The sequence below is a fragment of the Rhinatrema bivittatum genome, chromosome 5, assembly GCF_901001135.1.
Source record: "Rhinatrema bivittatum chromosome 5, aRhiBiv1.1, whole genome shotgun sequence".
Lineage (NCBI taxonomy): Eukaryota > Metazoa > Chordata > Amphibia > Gymnophiona > Rhinatrematidae > Rhinatrema > Rhinatrema bivittatum.
Window position 1 is genome coordinate 291,151,040 of NC_042619.1, and position 26,258 is coordinate 291,177,297.

The window sequence follows — 26,258 nt, forward strand, 5'->3', positions numbered from 1 at the left end:
CCATGCAGGTGTTAAATTTGTCGAATTAAAATGGCCACCTTGGCCACATGGCAATTTTTGGCATGACGGGGTAATAGCTAATAGCCTCATCTACATGAATTTGCATGTGATGAGCACTGTTAGCTAGGCGCTAGATTGGATGCGCTAATCCCCATATTGCATCGGGGGTTATTTTAGCGTGTCCAAAACTCACGTTACCCAGTGCGCTAGCCTGAGCGCACTATATTGCATCGGCCTGACACTGTTTCACAAAGAGCATACTTTTATCTTCAGGGAAATAAAGGAAGGAAAGGTTTGCGTAGAGATTTTATTTTGAAATCACCACGCAAACTTTGTGCTGTATATCTGCTATGCAGATTCAAAAATATGCTCAAGCTGGGTGGATTTTTAAAGGGAAGCTCTGGAGACAGTTTCCCTTTGAGAAGGAACTTGCAGGTCCACAGGTACAAAGCACTCACGGATCTGCAACTTTCGTGGGAAGGCTCTAAATTGCCCCCCTATTCCTTGAAATTGATTCTGTATATATTGGGGACAAGGTAAGAAAAGATTTGGTGCAATCTTAAAAGATGACATTCTGAATTTCATCTGATTATAAACGAATCCTTATCCCCAGTGACTTGATGCAGATGAAACGTTCAATAGTAATTTTTGCTCATCTCTAAAATTTATAGGAATAGAAATTCACAAACACCCCTGAAATACTGACCTTATAACCAGGCCCAGTGCTGTGTGTGCAAACCATGCTATTGCACAGAGCAGCATACCTGGGGGATGGTGAGGGGGGGGTTGCAGATGAAGAGGGAGAGACTCAGCAGGGCTGCCAGTGGAGCCCCATCCTGCTGGCAGCCGAAGACTGGAAAAGGCTGCCAGAGGACAAGGAAGAGAGAGAGGCCCCCCTTGAGTGAGAACGAGAACATGTGAATGTGAGAGAGCAAGCGAGCAAGAGAGAGAAAATGCACATCACTTGCCCCCTTCCCCCTCCACCTTCTCCCACCAATCCATGAAAATCTCAAACTCAAACTTTTGACTGGAAATCAAAAGTTCTCAGGAAGGAAAATCGGGGGTTATTTTTAATCCTTATTAATTTTAATTATTGGGTGTTATTTGATGTGTCTGCTGTTTTTAAATATTTTATTGATGTTTGGGATAATTTTTATATGCATTTTAAATTATTAGATGTTTGTTCATCAGAACATTTGAAATTTATTTTTTTTATTAGTATGGTTTTATTATTATGACATATATATTTCTTGATTTTGCTTGTTTATATGAGGAAAAATGTTTCTATTTTTCAATTGTTACATTGCATACAGAGTCTAGCTTGTTGTATTTTCCAGTTAAGTTTTTGTCTGCACATTATAATCTCTGTTTATGTACTGCATATACAACTGAGTTGAGGTATTTTTCTAGTATGCAGTTTCCGTGTAGGGGTCTATTTCAGCCAGGCTTCCTCTCTTTTCCTAATAGGAGGCATACTGTGTTTTAGAGCTTAGTGTAATATTTGCAGCATTGCCTTTTCATAGGTAGAGTGGTTACTGTTTGAATGCTAGCAGTTAGTGCTATTTTTATATGGGAGGTTTACCATATTGTAATTCAGGTTACTCATGGCTTTCTGAGGGCCAAGCCCATACCAAACATGCTTTACAATAGGCCTAATACTAAATGGCCTCTAAGTATCTTTTTGCAATGTTTTCTGGTTGGTATTACATGAGGACATGTAATAACATGTATATGATATTGGTAAGTGATATTCAACCTCAGAAAACTGTACTTTGAATGTTTTTCATGTAAAATCTGTTATAAAAATGCATACTTTTTAATTGTGGACAAAAACAGAGCAATTTCTCTCAGCAAGAAAGAATAAAAGACTATGCTAGCCACCTTATAGAAGAGCTAGATAAGAAGCCATATGGCTTAGCTGATTGCATCCTTTTACACTAAAAGCTAGGTCAACTTCCTTGTAAACACAGTTAACTCACCCGCCAACCAAACATTTTTATTTCTGGGTGTTATCTGTCGTGTGTCCTAACACGATTAACCTGAGCCTACACACACCATCTCTCAGGCACTACATTCTATGTGAGGCCTCAACCAACGTGAAAGTGAAAGAGATCAGACCTTTACTGGCATGATGTCCCACCATAACAAAAAGTAAGTTAAAATGTCTTACCTCCCTCTTTGGCACTGAAGATACACATGCTGGCCAGAGAAACAAGAATTGTGTCTCTCTCTCTGACAGTCCCAAATTGAGGTCTCGTTCCCTTGACAAACAAAGTTATCTGACCACAAAGGCAAAACGTCCCTAGGGTGTGGGCTGAAGCTTGTTGCTGCGATTGTCACCTGCTGGCTTTTGCAGCCAATCTACAAAACATATCAATACATGAGCCTATTTATCTGCATATTAAAAAAATGTCATAGAATATTGTACAGAGCTGAATACCATCCCAAGGGCCTGATTCATCAAGGCATTTTCCCTATAGAGAAAGAAAGGGAGAAATGCTTTAGTGAATCAGGCCCTAACAGCCAAATTTTAAAATGGCCACGCATGTAAAAATCGGCACTTACACGCATGGCCGGGGCCCTGTGTGCGCTGCGCGCATTTTCAAAAGGGCCCAACCATGCACGTGAGTGCCGACGCACACAAGTGCCAGGTTTGAAAAAGGGCCGGGCCGGGGGTGTGGTGTGGGCGGGGAAGGGTGGGGGCAGGGCAGGACGGACGCCGACCAGGGCAGCGGCCATTAGCCACTTTTCCGGGGAAGCGTGCACCAGCAGCCAACCAGCGCATGCAAGATGCTAAGTAAAAAAATTTTTAAAGATGCTTATAGTTAGGTAGGGGTCAGGGGTCGGAGTGGAGAGAGGAAAGGGAAGGAAGGTTAGGCAGGGGGGTAGGGAAGTTCCCTCCCAGTCCACTCCTAAATTGGAGCGGCCTGGGAGGGAACTGGGGGAGGCCCGATTGTGTCACCACACGTAATATTAAAAGATTCACTCCCTCCAAGTGCCGCTCGCACATACGCACACAGATTATAAAATCTGGTGCACATATGCATGCAGCCAACAGATTTTATAACATGCACGTGCTGCTTTTAAAATCTACCCATAAGTGTGTAACTGATACTTGCTGAAACTGTAAAAAAATTACATCTTGTTGAAGAACAAACACATTTTTTTTTTTCCTTCGCCCATCCCATCTGTATAATGTTCTTGGCTGTGACATTTTATCCCCAATAAACCATTATGCTTCGGCTTTTAACATACATTTCATAGAGGACTGTGTTTATTTTATATTGTAAAATGGAAACCAAAATGGGCATAGCAATGTACAGATCACCATTTACAGATTATTCAGCTCATCCCTAAATTAAAAAAAAAAGTGCGTGCAGAATATGAATTTTTTTTTTTACACACTTTGAAATCCTTTAAGATTAAGATCTCTGGAAGTTTCTCAGTGCCTGGGAAGAGGTATTCGGAGCGGCGGCACACATGACCCACAAACCACACTCTGGATTGTGGACAGTCTCCACGGGCTATGACATCACATCCACAGCAGGAAGAGGCAGACATCTTTATGAGAGGCGTTTATGATGTTCTTTGCAACCTGGTTGGTGTTCTCAGGGGCTGGCGGGGCTGCTGCCTAACTATCAGGTCGATGCTGTAACGTGCGGTTGAAGATTTCCCGTCTGTAACGTGCTGGGAGCGCACAATTCGGACACGTAAGGCGATCCAGCGATACAGTCTCCAGTTTCACGCGTCCTTAGCGCTTCTTAAAACAGACGCAAAACCTTTCCCTCACGCAGCATGTAAATGATATGTAAATGAATGAATTCGCTATTTAATGAACGAATTAGCTATTCCCTCCGATACCGTGACGCGCGCTCCGACTATCGCTTTTTTTCCCTGCCGATTTGCCGCGCATTTAACCTGTTAGTTTACCGCCTACCCCTACCCCTACGTTAGAGGCAGGAGTAAGGGTAAGCGGCAAACCTTCCCCCAGCCCCGGCTCACCTGCCCTGGTCGCGTCCATGGGTGCCGGTCTCCGGGGTAGCCCCAGTCCTTTCCCTCCTCCCGAAGCAAAAAAAAAGCGAAAAAAAAATCCAATGCGGCCCCACTTCGGCAGCTCCCCTTCGGCAGCCCCCCTTCGGCGGAGACGGCAGTGTAAAGCGAGACAGACCACGGCGGACCTTCGGCGGAGACGGCACTGTAAAGCGAGACAGACCGCGGCGCAAGGAGAGGAGGAGAGAGAAGACGCAACTTACTCCAGCCAGCCAGCCCTCCTCCAGACAGCGGCTCCTCTGCCTCCCAGCTGCCGGCGAAGATAGACGCCCGAACGGGTAGGCCCCTCGTGCAATTTGACCTCAAGGCGTGACGTCGCATGCCGTGACGCCAAACGTCGTGACGTCACGCCTTGAGGTCAAATTGCACGAGGGGCCTACCCGTTCGGGCGTCTATCTTCGCCGGCAGCTGGGAGGCAGAGGAGCCGCTGTCCGGAGGAGGGCTGGCTGGCTGGAGTAAGTTGCGTCTTCTCTCTCCTCCTCTCCTTGCGCCGCGGTCTGTCTCGCTTTACAGTGCCGTCTCCGCCGAAGGTCCGCCGTGGTCCGTCTCGCTTTACACTGCCGTCTCCGCCGAAGGGGGGCTGCCGAAGGGGAGCTGCCGAAGTGGGGGCTGGCTGGAGTAAGTTGCGTCTTCTCTCCTTGCGCCGCAGCCCCCCCCCCAGCTGGAAGCAGGAGAGGTCGTCCGATGTCCGGAGGGGGCTGCAAAAGTAAGTCGCTTCGCGCTTTTCGCGCCCTGCTTCGGGAGGAGGGGAGGGGGAGCAAAAGTAAGTCGCCGAGCGTAGGATTGCCGTCCTCTCCCCTCTCTCTCTCTCGCAACTTTTTTTTCACTTTTTTTTTTGCTTCGGGAGGAGGGGAGAGGGGACGGCAATCCCGACTTCCTGGTATCTGTCATTTCAAATGACATTTGAAATGACAGATACCAGCGTGGCCGTGAAGCGTTAGGCCCGAGCACCCAGGTTACTGTAAAGGCGCTCTATACAGTAAAATGGGTTGCGCGGGCCTAACGTTTCCCTAACACTTCGCAGCCGCGGCATGCATTTGCATGCAATTAGAAGAGAGTATCGAGTGGTAGGTGAAGAGAACTGTGCGTGCGGGGAACGAGGGTGCGCCAGGCACTGCCGCACTCTTTCTACCGCGGCCTTAGAGTATCGACCTGTAAGACATTTAAAACTGCTTTACACAAGCATGCAAAGGGCTGGTAGGCATTAGGACCTAAGGATGGTGTTGGAATGCAAACACAGTGTGCGGCTGCTGCTGCAAGCTTCCAGCTGGGGGCCGGGGTGAGCGAGGAAGAAAGAGGGGAGCAGGACTGGTGTTGTATGCTCACCTATTCAATGTGGAAAAATCTCTACTGGGCAGCCTGGCTGGGCCACTTTGGGCTTTTTCTGCCGCCTTTTACTATGCTTATTGTATTATGGGACTTGCCTGCTTGCACAAGACCTTGGCTTGAGTTTTCTTCAGTGCTGCGGAGCAGACAAACCCCCACTGCACATCCAGCAATATTTCCAAGTGTCCATCGCACTGGGAGCGCCCTCCGACTAAGCGGGCTGTTTCATTCCCAGGATGATCTAGAAAGTTAAAGAAGGCAGTGGCTGCCTTATTACCAGTTCTCCAACCTGCTCTGTGTCCTAGTCAAATTATTTTATTATCTTTTTTTCTCTCTCTTTTCTTCCTCACTCTGTTTTGGGTTTTTATTTTCTTTCTGTGCTTTATTTCCTTCTCTGCTGTCCCTCTTCCCCCAAAGCTTGCCTAGGTCGCTTCCAGCTCTCATCTCGCTTCTTCTAGTCCCTCCTCCTCTTCTTCAGTTGTTCACCCTCTCATTCTTTATAATACCCTATTGGTCTCTCCCCTTCCCTCCTTCTTCTATCAGTCCCTTCTCCTCTGAAACCAGGGGCCCTATGGGTAACGCTAAAGTGCACAGTAATTATTTTATGAAAAGTGATTTTTTCAAAATGTACCATATACCAAGACAACATAAACATAAGAAATGCCATCAAGCCAGCATCCCACCTCAGAGTGGCCAATCCATGCCACAGGTACCCGGTAGTATCCCAATCCTTTTTGCTCAAAACCAGGAATAAGCAGTGGCTTTCCCCAAGTCTACACGGATAAGAGGTTTATGGACTTTTCCTCCAGGAACTGGTCTAAAGCCTTTTTAAACCCAGCAATGCTGCTTTCACCACATCCTCTGCCAACAAATTCTACAGTGTAATTGATCAAATTCTCCAATTTGTTTTAAATGCGCTACCTAAACATTCAAGGCGTCTCCTCTAGTCCTAGTACTAAAGGGTAAATAACCACTCCCTATTTATCTTTTCCACCTCACTTATCTACATAGGTTTCTAGACCTCTATCATCTCTATCTCCAGGCTGAAGAGCCCTAACCTGTTTAGCCTCTCCTCAAAGGGGAGCTGTTAAATCTCTTTTATCATTTTGGGTGCCCTTTTTTGTACTTTTTCTACTTCCACTCTACCTTTTTTGAGATGGGATGACTAGGACTGCACACAGTCCTAGTCAGCTTGGAGAACAGACGGCTGAGGGGGGATATGATAGAGGTATTTAAGATCATGAGAGGTCGTGAACGAGTAGATGTGACTCGGTTATTTACACTTTCGAATAATAGAAGGACTAGGGGGCATTCCATGAAGTTAGCAAGTAGCACATTTAAGACTAATCGGAGAAAATTCTTTTTCACTCAACGCACAATAAAGCTCTGGAATTTGTTGCCAAAGGATGTGGTTAGTGCAGTTAGTGTAGCTGAGTTCAAAAAAGGTTTGGATAAGTTCTTGGAGGAGAAGTCCATTAACTGCTATTAATTAAGTTTACTTAGGGAATAGCCACTGCTATTAACTGCATCAGTAGCATGGGATCTTAGTATTTGGATAATTGCCAGGTTCTTGTGCCCTGGTTTGGCCTTTGTTGGAAACAGGATGCTGGGCTTGATGGACCCTTGGTCTGACCCAGCATGGCAATTTCTTATGTTCTTATGTTCTTAGAGGCGCTCACATCTTCTGTTTTTAACTTCTATTTCTTTCCTTATAACTAACTTTTTTCATTTATATTACACTTCAAAGAGAGTTACATTCAGTTGGTATTTTCATAGCCCCAGAGGGCTTACAATCAGAGGAGGCAATTTGCAAAAGATTTTACGCACATAAATGGGCTTTGAAAATTGCAATGATTTATGTTATTTTTATGCATGTAACGCCTTTGAAAATTCATTCTACGTTTGTCCCTGAGGCAACAGAGGGTGCAGTGAGCTGCCCTAGGACTTGTCAGCAGGATTTGAAACCTGGCTTCCCTGGTTTACGTCCACTCTACTTTGTTAGATAACACTAGAACAGGCATGGCCCCCAACTCTAGTCTTTGACAGATGGATGCAATAAAGTGCGCTCAGCCTAGCATACAGGTCAACCTGCGGTTGGACATGCATTTTGGATGCGCTAGACTAACACTTGATGCAATAAGGGGATTAGTGCATCCAAAATGTGTGTCCTAACAAACGCAAAGCTAACAGCGCCATGTAGTTGAGGCTATTAGCTATTACTCCCGATGCAACAAAAATCACAGTGCGCGCAAAGCACACTTTTTAACCCGACAAATTTAATACCAGCCCTGGAGCTGACAAAGTCTTGCCACACGTCAAAGGCTCAACTAAAAAACAAAAATTACTGTTTTTCTGTGGTTCTTCCTACTTAGCATCGTCAAGATAGTAAGATCTACTCCTTGCAGTGACTACAAATTATTTAAAAATATAAGGCCTGATGAAAAAAATGAGGAGGGGGGCGCTCAATACACAATACACTGTACATGCTCCAGGCCATGTATATTGTGTGTGTATATTGTGCCGGTAAATTATCTGCAGCAGGATAAAATGGACGCTCGTATTGAGCGTCCGTTTTCCTAGCCCATGCACGGCCATGTCTCCTGGGCACCCAGATGCTTTTGAGTGCTAGGGGCATACAATTTATCCCTAGCATATCCTTTTTTTTAGCACGTCAACGCCTTAGAATGCTGCATCGCGTGCCCAGGAGAGGTGGATATGCGCACATTGAAAAATAGGGCGCCCAGTTTGTACCCACATTTACGTGCGTGATATTATGTCCGTCCCTGAATGTCCATAAAATGTTTCTGCATTTCAGGATATCCCCATTCAATATGAATCAGATATATCGAGTTATCCCAAAAAACAGTCCTGTTTGTGGACCACGGGTACTGGAGCTGAGTAGCCTGTATTAGCAGACATAGGTATACAGCCCCTGTTCTTCCCACATTGCTCCACCCAACTTAAAACCCCTACTGTTGGATAAAAAATGTTTCCCTTAGTAGTTATGTGGTTCACAGCACTATATTTTAACACTATACAAATATTTTAACCCATCTGACTTTGATAGTTGAATAGGTTCAAGCGCCTTTAACCTTTTGGTTTGTTATTAATAAATTTCCAATATAAATGAATAGAGCATTTATAACTACTATTAACATATTACAAAGAACTTCTACAAAAATACATTAAAATCCACAGACACAAGGTTAACGTCTGTAAGCATTTTTCACATTTTTATAATTAGAGAGTCATAAATATCTATTTATTCATAAAAAGTGGTCAAACTTATAGTGGCAATGGCATGATCCTCTGCCACACTACTTCAGAGTGGAGCTCCCCAAAACTACACGCAGCCACACCTGGTTTATTAGGTCCAGACTGGCTTTCTGACTGACAATGCCAGAATACCAACTCCTCGTTCTATCTGATCCAGTGAGATGCATGAAAATACGCTATAGGCAGAAATCAGACCAAGCGATGTCTACCTGTCCCCAAGTTTCCAGACTGCAGTGGGGACACGCTCACATCACTGCTCTCGTCACAAAAAATGGATGGTCCCAGTACAGGTAGGAGCCTCAACCACCAGATCGAATGCTTAAGGAACAGCTCAAGTCACAAACTTATCGTTCAGCCAAGGAAGGTGCTTTTACCTGGGTCAAAGATTTATTTATTTATTTATTTTTTAACTTTGCTGTGAAAAAATCTGCTATGGAGTTTGTTGTCTAATCAGAAAACGTCCCAAAAGGAGAGCATTTACCTGGATGCTGCATACCTTGCAGAAATGTGTTGTTCCCAATGCAGGTCAAGGCCGCGATGTTCGCCTGGTTGCACTCTTTCACAAAAGCTTCCAGCCCTAGGCAGTCATTAACACTAGATTCAATGCCTGGAAAGTAAAAAAGAAAAATCCAAACAAAAATAAAATCACAATCAAAGCATGCAGTAGTTGGCTTTCAGCACATTGTCGTCTATTATAAATACAATTTTCCAAATTTTATGAAAGGATTGTTACAGAAGAATAATTAATGATGGCAAGGTATATACAGGTAGCTAATGCTCTAGTGAGGGGAGGAGTTGAGAGCTCAAGGCAAAACCTTTAATCACATGAACAGGTAATGCTGAACCTTGGAGACTGTTACCACCACCACCATATATCTTGCAATTACATTTTTAAAATGTCATTAACAAAACAAACAAAAAAAAAAAAGCCAGTCTGTCCTAGAAGGGTCACTTTCCACATTTCTTTACCTCGGGAGATCCTTACTCATGAGCTAACAGACCTCTGAATTACACAGAATGCTTAGCATGTGTCAGGCAGAACTCTGGATTCCTTCTCCAGTACTGAAAGCCTTTCCCAAAAATGTGTGTGAATATTTGTATAGGTAAATATTAATGACACTTAAAAACGGTCTCAAGTGCATTTTTACAATTTCTGTTTCTGTCCTTATAAGAACATGATATTACAAAGATAAAAATAAAGCTTACTGAAGGTCATTAATATGAAAACTGAAGAATAATAGGGGTAGATTTTCGAAATCTACGCGTACACGAACAAAAGTACGCGCGTATCTTGCAAAATCTGGTGTCGGCGCGCACAAGGGGGTGCACATTTGTGCAACTTGTGCGCGCCGAGCCCTGCGCGCGCTGCCTGCGGCCTCGGAGGGAACTTTCCTCCTACCCCCTGCACCTTTCCCTCCCTTCCCCTACCTACCCCACCCCCCCGGCCCTATCTAACCCTTCCCCCCTACCTTTGTTGGCAAAGTTACACCTGCCAGAGGCAGGCGTAACTCTGCGCATGCCATCACCCAACCCGGGGGCTGGTCCGGAGGCCTCGATCGTGCCCCCGGGCCAGTGCAACGCCCACGACATGCCTCGAAAATCGCACCGCCCACCCGGCACGCCCCCCTTGCGAAGCCCCGGGACTTACGTGTCCCGGGTCTTGCGCGTGCCACCGAACCCATGCATAATACTTTTGGCGCGCGCAGGAGGGTTTTGAAAGGGTTACGCGCATAACTTATGCGCGTAACCCTTTTAAAATCCAGCCGATAGTGAAAGAAATCCTGAGGGAATATTGAAAGCTGAAGATTTTGCTGCTGGCTGAAAAGGATTGGTGAGTAATTCTTGCCGGGTAATACTGGAACTTAAAAGTTTGGGAAGAGGTGAAATTGTGGGGTGTATCAAACTTAAGTGTGCGCGCTTTGATTAAAAGCTAGGACTGGTAAAGCTAGTTCTTTTAGTGTGAATATTTGGGCTTTGAATTACAAGCCAAAGCAGGGTAGAACTAGTAAGAGATTTCTTTAATTTGTTTGGGCTTTGAATTAAAATAAATAGCATGCTAGGGACAGGAAGGGATTTCTTTAGTGAGTTTATGAACTAGTGTAAGTTGTTATTTTTTGTAAGTATTAGAACTGTTAATTTACAAAAGGTCACTTACTTGATCTGAAAAGATGGGAATTTTGGTTTCTGGAGAATTAGTCACTGGCAGAGGAGGTGCTAGGGGTGCACAATTTCCCTCAGCGCCTCCTTTTTACCGCAGCCCCCAATTTAAATATCAAGTTTGGTGCCCGGGAGAGGTGAATCAGCAGTCGTTAAGAGAGCGGGCGCTCAATTATGAGCGCCCGTTTAACGCACACTGATATTGTATTGGCATTGGGCCCACCCTACCCTTCCACTCTCCCCCACTCCTTCCAACTCTCACCCACCCCAGGCTCATTTTTTGGTTAAATAGATAACCTTCACCCCAATTAAAAAGGGAAATCTAAACAGGAGACAATTAGTGAGTTTGAATCTCATACAATTAACTCTGATTTTAGTGATTGACTCATCTTTTGTTGCTGGTCATTCTCAAACTAATATAAGTCACCCAGTTATCAATTTAAAAAAAAACTTTAGGCTTAAAAGACACCAAATAATTTAAAATCCCTTAAATTAAGAGACATACCTACTCCTTAATTGGCATTTAAAAGTTTTATCAAGTAGCTAAAGTTAAGATGCAGTGAACAGTTAAAAATGTTCTTAGATTCCCGAAAATGTTTGCTCCTTGCCTCCTCTCCTCAAGTAAGCCCCATATCCCAGGAGTAATTAGCTAGTTGGATAGCACCATGTAAAGCTGTTTCCATGAGAAATTATTTTCCTTTTATGCTCCTTAACTTGGTCTCTTTAACGCTCACTCCCAGTAAAATTGTGGTCTAGGTAAAAAGGATAGATTTACTGTTATGTTATTTCTCTATTTCTGTGTGTTTCCTATGTTGCTGTACAAAGTATGTGTTACTTTGTAATTTTGTGAAAATTATAAACAATAAATTAAAAAAAAAAAAAACAACTGCCTCCCCACATTCAGGAAAAGACTCAAAACGTGGCTTTTTATGAAAGCATTTCCTGACCTAAACTGAACCTTAATCAGTCTTTGACTAATCACTCTGACTTTACCTTAACATAGCAATTAACTCCACAGCATTAGGGCAATTCGTTATTACCTCAAATGCATTGATAGGCATATATGTATCATATGTATCTAGTTTAAAACCCCAGCTTCTTTTCTCTGTTCCAAGTTATATTACTACCTTGTTTTATTGTAACTGCAACCCTTAACTTTCACTTGTATAATGTTTACTATTACTACTACGTTTATAATTTATGTTATTTATGACCTCTTGTTACCTCTTCACTTGTTAATTGTAAACCGACATGATGCGATACCCATCGCGAATGCCGGTATAGAAAAACAAAACAAATAAATAAGATGCAGGCAGAAGTCCAGCAGACAGTTGGGAGCTATCCAGTCTTTTTCACCGAGCGTCACATGTATGACTATCGGTGAGATCTATGTATGAACCCGGTGCAAAGAGCTCCTGGCTCTTAGAGAATGGGAATGATCTCTAGAGGCCAAAATGGAAGATCTGGATGAGCTGAGGCAGACAGAGAGGTATGGTTTATAGAGAACTTCAGGGACATAATAGAGTGGTCCCAACTTTAGTAGATCAGCACTTGTGGTACTTTGGAGCAGCAGGGTCACCAGTCAGAAGACCATCAACTTGGTGTGGCAGGAAGTGACCCTATAGCTAGGACCTGCCCTCCAGGTGATGCCTTATCCTCTCACATCGAGGAAGTGTCTCCAGGGCCATGTGCCCAGGATTGCAAAATGGGTGATTGCAATATTAGAAGTGTAGATAGCTGGGTGGTTGATGGGTGTGAGCTTGGAAAACTTGCCTGCCTGGTGCGAAGGTAGCAGATTTCATGCACCTCCTAGATAGATTTTAGAGAGTGCTGGGGAGAAGCTGACCATCATGGCACATGTGGGTACCAATGGCATAGGAAGATGCAGAAGGGAGGTGCTGGAGTTTAAATTTAGGCTCTTAGGTAGGAAACTGAAATCCAGAACCTCTAGAGTTGCAGTCTCAGAAATGCTCCCCTTTTCACATGCAGGACCCCAAAAGCAGGCTGAGCTCCAGAGTTTCAATGCGTGGATGAGATGATGGTTTAGGAAAGAGGGTTTTAGATTTGTTAGGAAGTGGGAAACATTCTGGAGGAGCCTATTCTGAAGGGATGTGTTCCACCTTAACCAGCATAGAACCAGGCTCCTGGCACCTTTAATGAGGCGACAGAGAAGATTTTAAACTAGATGATGGGGAAGGCCGACCATCCCTCAGAAGCTCATGGCTCACAATGATGTATCTTTAAAAGATACTAAGGGATGCCAATTCATCCCGACAGAGAGGTTGAAATAAATGCTAAAGTAACCCAGCAGCATTTAAGTAAAGAGCAGACAAAGAAAGAAAATACCAAACTAGCCCTGTCAACTAATAAAGAGATTGTTAATGCAAACAAAAAACAGTCTGAAATGTCTGTAAGCAAATGCTAGTGGGGCAACCCCCCCCCCCCCCCCCGGGTTGACCACTAGATGTCACTGTCCCCGTATAGAACAAACTATCAATGAGCCTTCCATCCCTCAGAGCCCTTCCCAACCTGGATGCCTCAACTCTATTTAGCCCAGCCATTTTATAACTATCACCCTGGAGTTTCAGTTGGAAATGATACCTTACCGTGCACTCCCTGCCAGAGGGTCCCTTCTTCCACTAATTTACAGAAGAGATAGATTTTAATGCCTGATTCCTTTTTGGGGTGAAAGGGCTCTCATCCAGAGGTCCGAAGGCCTGCAAGTCCACTCTAAACACTAGGTGGACAAGCACCAATGACAGATCCTACTGCGAGAGACAGTGATGTCTGAAGGTGTATCCAGCTTTATATTTAGAAGTAGGTTTTGGATTTTTTTTTTGGGATCCCCTCCCCACAGGGATTGTAGTGCTGAGGTAGCCTGATCCCATTCTAACTTTTCCTCAAGAGAAGTCCCTAGGAATATCAACAAAGGATGAAAGAACAAGATCGGGAGACGCCAACTGGATCACCATCCAAGGGACCAGAATGAACTGGGTGTCCAGGAAGGAGATGAAGTAAGGTAGGATTTCTGCTGTGAAGTGAGGAGCCTCTCAAATAGGATTCCCAGGTAGCCACTGGGTGAGCTTTGTATAAGTAAACTCACCATGGGAGCTCCACTCAGATGCCTGAACACAGGACACCTACCTACAGAGAAAATCATTCATGTGTGAATAGTCAGATGAAACTTCGCTATTTGTGAACTGGATTTTTATTTAATTATCATCAAATCAGTCAACTTTAGTTTAACACCCAATCCTGATCCTGTTGATTTGTCCCAGCATCTCATCCCATGGGGTGATGCAACTACACTCTTAACTACTCTCTAAACACACTGGAAACAAGACACCATGGTCCAGGCCACAAGTGACAACTTTACCCCATAAAAAGAATCCCCCCAGGATTAAGAATTAAGCATAGGAGTAAACTGCTAGCCAGAGCAGCTCTGAAGAGGAATAAATATGTTTGTGTGCCCTTGGGTTTAAAACCCAACTAAGGGTTACACTAGAAGTCTGAAAAATAAGATGGGAGAATTAGAATATGTAATTTATAATATATAAAACTGGCAACTCAGAGACTTGGTGGAAGGAGGATAACCAATGGGACACTGTGATACCAGGATCAAATTGAGGGAGGTGTGGTGCTTTATGTTAAAGAGGGCATAGAGTCAAACAGGATAAAAGTTCTGAAAGAACCAAAATGTAGTGTGGAATCTTTATGGATTGAAATTCCATAAGAGAAGGGGAATAACATGGCAGTGGGGATCTACTACTGTCCACCTGAGCAGAATAACCAGACAGATGATTAAATGCTAAAAGAAATTAGGAAAAGTAACAAAATTATCAACACAGTAATAATGGGCGATTTCAAATACCCTGACATTGACTGGATAAATGTCACAGCATGACATGCCAAGGAAGTAAAGTTTTTTAGGGTAAATGACTACTTTATGGAGCAGCTGGTACAAGAACAGACAAGAGATGATGTAATCCTTAGGGGAACATATGATTTAGTGTGAGATATAATAAATGTTGGGGCCACTTAGCAATAGTGATCATATAATCAAATATGACTTGATAACTGGAGGGAGGACATTAAGGAAATCTATGATAGCTTTTAATTTTCCAAAGGTAAATTATGAGAAAATGAGAAAAATGGTTATGAAAAAACTGAAAGGAGCAACTGCAAAAGTTAAGACTTTACATCAGGCATGGATGTTGTTCAAGAATACTATCTTGGAAGCCCAGACCAGATGTATTCCATTTATTTAACAAGGTGGAAGGAAAGCCAAACAACTGCCAGCATGGTTTAAAGGTGAGGTGAGAGGCTATTATAGCAAAAAGAACATCTTTCAAAAAATGGAAAAGGGATCCAAATGAAGAAAACAGGAAATAGCATAAACATTGGAAAGTTAGATAAAGAAAGCTAAGAAAGAATTTGAAAACCAGCTTACTGAAAAAGCAAAAGTTCATAAAACTTTTTCAGGTACATATGAAGCAAAAAGCCTGTGAGGCAGTTAGTTGGACCATTAGATGATCAAGGGATAAAAAGTGCAGTAATGGAAAGCAAGGCCATAGCAGAGAGATTAAGTGATTTCTTTGTTCAGTTTTTATTGAGGAGGATGTAAGGCGGATACCAGAAGTGATATTTAAAGGTGATGATTCAGAGGAAATGAAACAAATCTCAGTGAACCTGGAAGATGTAATAGGGCAAATTGACAAACTAAAGAGTAGCAAATCACCTGGACTACTGAAAGAACTGAAAAATAAAATTGTAGACCTGTTATTATTAATCTGTAGTCTATCATTAAAATCAGCCATGGTACCTACAGAATGGAGGGTGGCCAATGTAACATCAGCTTTAAAAAAGGGCTCCAGTGGTGATCCAGGAAACTACAGACTGGTGAGCCTGACATCAGTGTCAGGAAAAATGATTCAAACTATTATAAAGAACAAAATTGCTGAACATATAAATACTCAATATAATGGGACAAGCCCAAGATGGGTTTAACCAAGGGAAGTCTTGCCTCACGAATCTGCTACACTTTTTTGAAGGCATGAATAAACGTAGATAAAAGGTGAGCCAATTAATAGTGTATCTAGACTTTCAGAGAGCATTTGACAAAGTTCTTCATGAAAGACTCTTGAAGAAACTAAAGAGTCATGGGACAGAAGGCAATGTTGGTGGACTGAGAACGGATTCAAAGACAGAAACAGAAAATATGACTAATAGGTCAATATTCTCATTGGAGAAAGGTGCCTAGTAGAGTGCTCCAGGAATCTGCACTAGGACTGCTGCTGTTTAACATATGTATAAATGACCCAGAGATGGGAATAACGAGTGAGATGGTCAAATTTGCTGCTAACACAAAATTATTCAAAGTTGTTAAATCACAAGAGGACTGTGAGAAATTACAATAGGACCTTGTGAGACTGAGAGACTGGGCATCCAAATGGCATTTAATGTGGACAAGTGAAAAGTAATACACCTAGGGAAGAGAATCCCAAATTATAGCTACACAATGCAAGATTACACACTTGCAGTTACCACCCAGGAAAATAGATCTAAACGTCACCAGGAATAATATGTTGAAATCTAGCAATATGCTGCCTAAAAAATGTTGTTCCATTTTATATTTCATTTTTTGGGAGAAAAGGAGCCACAGTTGTCATTTCATTTAATGTTTGTTTCATTTCTGGCACTTACAGAAACAAAATAAACATTAAAAATTTTAAAAAATCAACAAAAAAAAAAACAACAAAAAACAAAGAGCCTCCGTAGGCCCCCATGCATCCCCTCCCCCTCCTAGAAAAGTGTCTTGGGGTTGGGAACCCTTTGGCCCCCGCTTATCCTGTCCGCAGTGGTGCATCATTGTAGGAGAGCAGGAGGGATACCCAATAACCTCCTGCCCCTAGCTCCTCTGTAATTCAATGGCACCAATCAGCTTTGAGACCGGTGCCATATTGGGATGTAAATGGCGACATCTAAGGCTTGGCTGGCGGCATTTGCTTGTACAGTCACATATTTGTACAGCTGTATGAGAAAATAGTGCCAGCCAGCCCTTAGAAGTCGCCATTTTGTGTCATAATATGGCTCTGGTCTCAGGGCTGGCCAGTGCCATTGAATTATAGAGGAAGCAGCTGGGCATCCCTCTTGCGATGATGCACTGCCACGAACAGGGTAGGTGGGAGGTCCAGGGTGGATCCCGGCCCCTAGACTTTTTTTGGGAAGGGAGAGGGGGTGGGGAACTGGAGGCCTGGTGGCCTCTTTTTTTTTAAAGTTAAACTTTCAAACAAAATGGAAAAAAACCAAACAACTTTCTTTAGTTTTTGAAAACATGAGAGAAAACAGGAAATGTTATTGACATTTCCTATTTTGTTTTAAACAAATGTACATCTCTATTGAAATCATCTGCCCAATGTGCAGCGGTGGCCAAGAAAGCAAATAGAATACTAGAAATTATTAAGCAAGAAATGGAGATTAAAACAAAGAATATCATAATGCCTCTGTATCACTCCATGGCTCGAACACACCTTGAATACCATGTGCTGTTCTTGTCACCGCATCTCAAAAAAGATATAGCAGAATTAGAAAATGTAGAGAGAAAGGTTACCAAAATGACAGAGAGGATGGAACTATTCCCCCGAGGAAAGGCTAAAGAGGTTAGGACACTCCAGCTTGAAGAAGAGAAGATTGAGGGGAGATATGATAGAATTCTAAAAAATAATGAGTGGATTGGAAGTGTAAACACAAATTGGCTGTTTATTCTTTCAGAAAGTACCAAGACTAAGGGTCATGCAACGACATTATTAGCTGATACATTTAAGACAAATAGGAGAACATATTTTTTTTTTACTCAACACATAATTAAACTCTGCAATTCGTTGCCAGAGGATGAGGTAAAAGCTGTTAGAGTAGCTGGGTTTAAACAAGGTTTGCACAAGTTCCTGGAAGAAAAGTCCATAAATCACTATTAAGGTGGACTAATCCACAGCTTGTCCCTGGGATAAGCAGCACAGAATCTATTGAACTTAGGAATTCTCTCAGGTACTTGTGACTTGGATTGGCCATTGTTGGAAACAAGATGCTGGGCTTGATGGACCTTTGGTCTGACTCAGTATGGCAAAACGTATGTTCTTACTTCTATTGAGATTTCCTGCCTGCAAATGATAAAGCTAAATGTTTTCTATTGCTCTCTCTCCCTGTTGAATGGTGCTATCCTGGACGGAGAGGAGAAATTTCCAATTACCAGACGGCTCACTTCAGATTCAAAATCAAGCTTTAAGAAACCAAAAAATAATCACTTTGAAATATTTGAAATTTCAAATCTCATGACAACAGCTTTAGTACAGTTTGGTTAGAAGAGATCAAAAAGTGCATTAATATGTATTGTACAGTGCATGAATAAAATCAATATCATCACCTAAAACTAAAGGCCATGGAGAAGGTTAGATGTCCCAAGAGGAAGACAAGAACATCCAACACACAGGAAAGATCAATGACCCAAAAAAGCCACAGGTACCCTTGGTAGAAATAAAACAAGCATACTTGAAAGTATACATACAGTGAAAGGTAAAGAGAAGTGGAGGGCAGAATTTTAAAAAAAGCTTTTTTTTTCCAGCCCACTCCCACCACCTCACCAGTAAGATCCATTTTGTTTTCTATCAATTAACACCACAATCTGGCCAGCTGGCAGAAACATCTCATTTTCTAATTGATTTAACCTTCCTTCAGGTCCTTCAAATGTATTTACCTTGGAGGATTCTAAAGATCAGGCAATACACCCTCCCCACCCCATCCATGAGAGACAATTTTTTTTCTATTGGCCCAGTCAACCTTTGACCGTGTTGGCTTGGTACATCTTCTCAAACTTCATGCATTTGCAAATGTATTTCATATTTTTATTTTAATGGTGGCCAAGATACATCTGAAAACCACAGCTGCTTGGCTGGCCCAGTGTCAGCGCAGTACACTGCCATGCAGAAGTACCTGAATTCCATTCCTGCTTCAGATCTTCTGTTCCCTAGAGTGGCTGGGAAGGGAAAGTTGTGGGAAATATGCGCTTGCCAGCAAGCCATTTCATCAGGGTTAAACACTAACTTCCCTTCTCCCTGACATTTGCCTGAATAAAAGCATCACTTGTGCTTAAGCCCCTCTGCCTAGGAGAGGATACCTGACTTCATGTATTTCTCTGGCCTATAATTAATCCTGTTAGCCTGAAAGAAGGGCTGGGTGTTCCCTAGTCAGAGGCAGGACAAAGTCAGGAGGTACAGATTTCAGCAGCCAATGATATGATCCGTGCACACCCCCTGAGCCAAAGCCAATGGTGTAATGACTCTTCTGTTGCTATGGGAAAGTAGCCAATCATGTAATGACACATCATCTGCCTTTGTATGAATGTACAATAAAAGGAAGAGGCTCGGGAGGACAAACCCTCTTTTTGCCCTCTTTGCCTTCCCTCCTCCTGCCTGCGATGAAAGCTCTTCATTACTGCTACAAAAGTCAGTCATCATGTAATAGTGACACCTAGTGGCTGGATGTTGGGCTCATGATTGTAGACTTCTAGAAAGTTCTGGTGCATGGCTTCTGGCTGAGGGCTATCACCCAATGTCCCCGGTTAGTTGTGAATGAAGGCTCATGCCACGAGATCCCAGCCCTGGTTTCAACTGAGCTGGAAGCCCAAAGGAAGAGGAGGAAACTGCTGGGTTAATAAAGCCTATATCTAGAAATCCAGGTTCAAATCAAACCTCTACTAGTCAGTCTGTTCTGAGTATGTCACTTAACATTAGAGATGTGAATCGTGTCCTCGATCGTCTTAACGATCGATTTCGGCTGGGAGGGGGAGGGAATCGTATTGTTGCCATTTGGGTGTTTAAAGTATCGTGAGTATCGTGAAAATCGTGAGCTGGCACACTAAAACCCCCTAAAACCCACCCCCGACCCTTTAAATTAAATCCCCCACCCTCCCGAACCCCCCCCCAAATGCCTTAAATTACCTGGGGGTCCAGCGGCGGTCCGGAACGGCCTCCTGCAATTGAATCGTGTTGTCTTCAGCCGGCGCCATTTTTCAAAATGGCGGCGCAAAATGGCGGCGGCCATAGACCAACACGATTCGACTGCAGGAGGTCATTCCGGACCCCTGCTGGACTTTTGGGCAAGTCTTGTGGGGGTCAGGAGGCCCCCCCAAGCTGGCCAAAAGTCCCTGGGGGTCCAGCAGGGGTCCGGAAAACGATCTCCTGCCGCAAATCTTTTTCCGTACGGAAAATGGCGCCGGCCATATGCGTATGGCCGGCGCCATTTTCCGTCCGGAACGCCGCTGGACCCCCAGGTAATTTAAGGCATTTGGGGGGGGTTCGGGAGGGTGGGGGATTTAATTTAAAGGGTCGGGGGTGGGTTTTAGTGTGCCGGTTTTCCTGCCCTCCCCCTTCCCCCGATTTACGATTTTTTGACGATAAATCGGGGGAATTGGTATTGTATCGTGGCCTTAACGATTTAAAATATATCGGACGATATTTTAAATCGTCAAAAAACAATTCACATCCCTACTTAACATCCCCCTCCTGAAACCAAGAGTATGGGGGATAGGGGTAACCTCATAACCATGTCCTTTATCTTGTACAACCCTGTGTATATAGAGAATACATACAATATTCTTAACATATATGAGCAAAGCAGTACCTTAAGGAAGCATCCAACCCTACACCTAGAAAAGTCAGAATTAAAACCAGCCTCTCCATTCCAAATACAATGATGCAGCTTCAGCATTTTTCTGGCTCCACAATTGTTTTCATTTTCCGGCGAAGAGTAGGGGAAGAAGGAGGTGAATTAACATTCAACTACATCCTCTTTGCCAGGATTCTGCAGGCAGCTTCCTACAACAGTGTGAGAATAGTCTACTTTGGCTTCAAGTCCATTTCCTCCTATTGCATACCTTTGCATCGCACACCCCGCACCACTGGCATTGAAGGATATTGAGAGGAGTTGAGCTTCCATGTGCCAACAGGCGCTCCACAGTCAGCTTCTTGACAGACTACGTAGGCGAGGGGAGAACTCAAACTCCAGTGTTCATCGCAGACCTACAGAAACAGAAAAAAAAAAAAAAAGAGAGCAGGATTTAAAGCACTCCTTCCTCCTCCTTCTCACAATGTACATTCCAGATTACCTCAACACATCGACAATGCTTGAAAACAAAAAAATAAGGCTGGTTAATTAAAAACAAAAAAGTATTGAAGCAGAACTGAAAACACAGTTGATACAATTAAAAATGTAAATTGTGTCAGAAGTTTTGCAAATGTAAGAAATTACATCTTCCCCCCATTTTATCTGAGAAAGAGAGAATGTGACTAATCTGTTTAGTCTTTCCTCACAGGGAAGGTATTCCATCCCCTTTATCATTTTGGTTCCCCTTCTCTGCACCTTTTCCAGTTCTGCTATATCTTTTTGAGATAGGGATGACCAGAACTGCACAAAATATTCAAGGTGCGTTCGCACCAGAGATCAATACAGAGGCATTAAGATATCTTCAATTTTGTTTTCCAGTCTTTTCCTTATAATACCTAGTATTCTATGTGCTTTTTTTTTCAATGTATTGTACATGGTGACATCAAGATCTTTTTCCTGGGTGGTGACACCTAATATGGAACCCAGCATTGGGTAACTGCAGTTTAGATTATTCTCTCTTCTATGCATCACTTTGCACTTGCCCATATTAAATTTCATCTTATAATTCCTTACAATTAGTTAGAGATTTAACTACTTTGAACAATTTTGTGTCATCTGCAAAATTTGATCACCTCACCCACTACTCCCTTTTCCAGATAATTAATAAGAAATTGCCATGCTGGGTCAGACCAAGGGTCCATCAAGCCCAGCATCCTGTTTCCAACAGAGGCCAAACCAGGCCACAAGAAACAAACAAATGATCAGTCACTCACACACACTTACACAGACTCTGACTGCTCACAAAATGCCCAGTCATTCACGCACTCTTTCTTCTCCCTCCTCCAGAGTTTAAACACTGCAGCAGCTCCTGTGAATATTTAAAAAGTGTTATACTCACTTATTGGTGGTTAGGGGATCCAGGCAAATCTCTGGGATAATGGTGTCTCGGTGAGCTACCTGTTGCTACTGGAGATTGTGTCGCTTGCCGTGGGAATCATGGGCTGCAAGACCCCAGAGCTCTTATTTAGTTTGTTTTTAATTTTGCCGGGGCCCATGACAGATTGTGAGTCAGCAAAGGAGACACAAGCTGCAGTTTTCTATCCTCTCACGGCTCTCTTGGTTCCTCTCCACCCACCTTAAAAAGCACTGGTTCCAATACGGATCCTTGGGGTATTTTTACCTTTCTTCATTGAGAGAAATGACCATTCAGTCCTACTCTGTTTCCTATCTTTTAAGGTCAGTCACTAATCCTCAATAGGACTTTGCCTTCTATCCCATGGATCTAATTTCCTGACAAGCCTCTCATGAGGGTCTTTATCAAATGCCTTTTGAAAATCCAAATACACTATATCAACTGACTCTCACGTTTGTCCACATGTTCATTAACAATTTTAAAAAATTCCGGTCATGCTCTGAGAAGACCAGATGCATCTCGTTGAGCTCCCGTGGGGCCTACTTAATTTTCCCTACTCAGGCACAGATGACTCTGTCAAAGGACTCCAGTCAAATCTCTTTACCAGACCTGTGGTCTAAGCGACGTTCTAAGATTCAGAAGCTTTCACGGGGCAAGTCGCAGGATTGTGCCTCCCTACCAGCATCTCCCCCCCCCGAACGAGGATAATCCCTTTGTTGAAGCTGGTGGCCACGATTGAGTTTCAGACCTGCTGGAAGAATTCATAACAAGAATCACTAAGCAACTTGACTCACGAGTTGGCATAGTCATAGATAAAATTGCGCATTTGAGATGGTACAGGAATATGGCCGGTTCGAGGAAGTAGATTCCCATATCTCTGACCTCGAGGACTCTTTAACCTTGATCAGGGCAAAAGTGGAGAAGCTGGAACGCCAGCACTTTGCAATTGTTGGCAAGCTGGACAACCTTAAAAATAGGTCACGGCAAACCAATATTCGCATACAGCCCTCTAGAGAAGGCCATTCCGGAGAAGGCCGAGGGGAAAGATGCAGCCTCGTTCATTTCTCAATGGCTGCCCCAGCTTCTCAGCCTGGCCTGTAAAGATGGTGCGCTGAAGATAGACCAGGCGCATCATGTCATGACGCCACAAACAGACAAAGGTCAATGTCCAAGAGTCCTGATCGCTCGGCTACTTAACTTTTCTGACAAACAGCTTGACTAGAGAGGCAGGCTCATTAACCCATGAGGGCACCAAAATTATGATCTTTGCTGATTTTTCTGCAGAGTTGCAGCGACAGTTATTCCAGCCTACTAAGAGAGAGCCGAATCGACATGGAGCCCCGAACACCTTCCTGTTTCCCGCCAGAATTAAAGTTAACATGGGCAATAAGGTGGTATTTTGCACAACTCCAAAGGAGGCTGAGGTGTTGGAGACAAAGCTTAAAAACCGGGCAACCTATTTGGATGTACCCTGATTTTTTAACACTGAACTGGGGCTACAGTTCTTTTCCTTTCCTTTTAGTGGAGCCTATGATGTTGCTGTAACTACGGCCTGGAGATTTTTCATTCTTTCTTTTTTTTGGTCTTAGCCCTGTGGGGGGGCCTGCGGGATTGTATTTTTTGTACTGTCTGGAGGTCCTCACTTCTCCATCTCCTACCACCACCCAGGTACTGATTTGGTACTGGTTTTTCTTTTGGAGTACCCTACTTTCATTTGGCAGTTGCCCGCTGCCTGGGGCTGCTGCACTGCTGGCTGAATTGTCTTCTTTTCTTTTGTTTTTTAGTCATCAAGCCACAGGTGTTTTCTCTGATATTGTGGCCATTGCTGGACTGCTTCTGTATGGTTTTCTCGTGGTCTGCAGTTTCTCAGGGACACTCTGCAGTGCACTAAGACACTTCTTTTTTGTATTTGCTTTATATATGATGCAGCTCTATGGGACATTATTGTGTTTTCTTTGTCTTCTTATTATATTCGTCATTTTGATATTCCTCTTTTTTCAGGGGGCGCTTTGTTCCTCTTATTATTCATTTTAGGGGTGGTTTGGGATGATGGTGGGGTATTTTTCTTAGGTGTAGAAGGGTTGGTGCGACGGTCGGGTCCCCGGTCCCGATTTGCTTCCCACCGGGGTAGGTTCTGGCCTTGTCAGTTTTGGGTTTGGGGAGTTGTTTGGTTTGGTGATGGGGGGGGGGGGCGGGTCTCTTTCCTTATGGAGCAAGTTTCCTCAGATATATTTAATTTTCCCTTCTGCAGTGGCCCCCTTTTGGGTTGTTGTTCTTTGGAGAGTTTTTTGGGTGGTCTCAGGGATTTTTTTGATAATGGGTGTTTTATGGGGTTTTTTTGTTAGTATGGATATTCATGGCACATGGATCCAGCTATTTGGGGGTTTATTGCAGTGAGGCTTTGTTAAGAGCATTTGCTTCTTTCTCTGGGGTATATCTTAATATTTCATCTATCCCGTGGTATTTCTATGTTTTTGGGCTTGGGATTTCTTTTGTTTTTATGCTTTCTGGTATTGGCCTACAGTTTTGCATATGATCTCTAACAGCTCTTATATCACTTGAGATTAATTGTCTCTCTCTCAATATAGGGGGCATTTCTTCACCTATTAAAAGGAAATGTATATTACAATGGCCTAAAGGTAATAAAGCACATATCGTATTTTTGAAGGAAACTTTTTTTTTCCCAAAATAATTTTTCTTTATTGGGAAGAAATAGCGACAGACAGTGAAACCCGCACAACAGTAGGTATACACAGTGTGCATGGTAACCAATACGAACCATAAATAATATAGTACCAGCCACCAAAACATCAGTCGTGGCTCACCCCCAACACTTTTGTGTTTAACAGTCCCCCCCATCCCTGCCCACAGTATCTCCCATCACCCCAAAATCCATTCATTACCATTCAGACCGTACACCATTCATACCGCCACAGACTCTTCCCCCCCCCTACCCCCTCCAACCCTCCCCAGCGACCAAGGGTTGCATCCACCAGCTTGTAATCCTTCTTGAACAGTTGTTGGCATCAAGCAAACACAAACTTGCCAACAAGCTTGGTACCTTTTATCAGGTTTACATTTGCCCAGTACGCAGTCCAAACGTTCAAGTTGGAGAGTGGAAGCCATTCTTTGAAACCAGGCTAAAATAGATGGAGGAAAGTCCGGAACTGCCCAGTCGGAGAGTATGGTGTGACAGGCCAAAAGGACGGCCACTCTGCTAAATTTGTCTTTCGAGCAACTGACCTCAGCAGAGCAGGTCTGTGGGCTGGACAGCAAGATGACATCCGACAATGAGCCCAAAAGGCAAAGTAGAGCAGCGAAAAAGACAGCGTAGGAGTGTGCCCTCGTCTGCTCTGCATTTTATACAGAGAGGGGAGTCTGTACAGCCCATATGGAAGCGACGAACATTAGTACAGTAAATGTGATGTAAGATTTTAAACTGGACTTCATGAAGCCCAATGTCTTTGACCTGCCGATGCAGTGCCATAAAACACTGTTCCATATACTTAGGAGTAAATGGCATGGCTAGCTTGTTAGACCATTTGGTTGCCACATACTCTAATCGACTGTCCACTTGCAAAGCCCATCCTAGTTTGGCCCATTTGGAGATTGTGTTCATCTTACCAATACTGAGCATGAGAAGCTAAAATGTGGATGGGTGGGTGAGGTTTATTATTAGTCTTTCAATTCCAAAAGTTGGGAAGTCTGTATAATAGTAGCCAAATCATTACCTCTGATGGTTCACAGGTGTATTCGGGATCCCAAGGGGCATTGTTATTCTAGATTGCTCTCTTTATACTGATAAGTTTACTTTAATAAATGTATATGGTCCCAATTATGCTCAAGAGGCGTTCTACCAGAAAATTCTGGACACACTTACTACAGTGGGTGGGGACAAGGTTTGCATAGGTGGGGATTGGAATATTTGTATGGACTCTCTCTTAGATAGATCAAATGATACTTCTCACCTCTCCAAGCCTGGGCTTGCACAAGGTGACTTGGTTACTTCCTTTTGACTTCTCGCCCTTTGGAGAACCTATCACGGAGGCGAGCGAGATTATACCTATTACTCTGCTAGACAATGATCCTGTAGTTGAATTGACTATTTTCTTTGCTCTCCGAATTTCCTTGTTAATACAAAGGATTGTGCTTTTCTTCCTTGTACTATATTCGATTACAATGCTGTGCAGTTGACTCGTCATCCAGTAGATACCCGGAAGAGCACTCCGAGGTATCTTCTTGGGAATCTAGATTTTCTTAGAACAAAATCACCCTTCCCTAGTTCCCCCCCCCCCTTTTATACTCTTTGAAGTAACTTTGTCCCAGTTCTCTACCGCCTTCTTCAACTTTCGACACCTCCGTAATTCTACGTAGTTAA

General features: G+C 43.4%; 1 protein-coding gene across 2 annotated transcripts in view; it reads right to left on the bottom strand.

Annotated features, from left to right (window-relative positions):
• The window catches only part of LOC115092795 (scavenger receptor cysteine-rich type 1 protein M130-like), a 111,476-nt gene that overhangs the window by 29,629 nt on the left and 55,589 nt on the right, over nt 1–26,258 (bottom strand). The window contains exons 3-6 of one of the 2 annotated variants that reach the window (XM_029604115.1): nt 20,738–20,882; nt 9,149–9,259; nt 5,475–5,617; nt 2,171–2,361 (exon numbers count right to left, since the gene is read on the bottom strand). In XM_029604115.1, the coding sequence (XP_029459975.1) occupies nt 2,171–2,361; nt 5,475–5,617; nt 9,149–9,259; nt 20,738–20,882 (590 nt within the window). Of the gene's footprint in view, nt 1–2,170; nt 2,362–5,474; nt 5,618–9,133; nt 9,260–20,737; nt 20,883–26,258 lie in introns of both variants that reach the window. The other variant, XM_029604114.1, reaches the window with a different exon arrangement.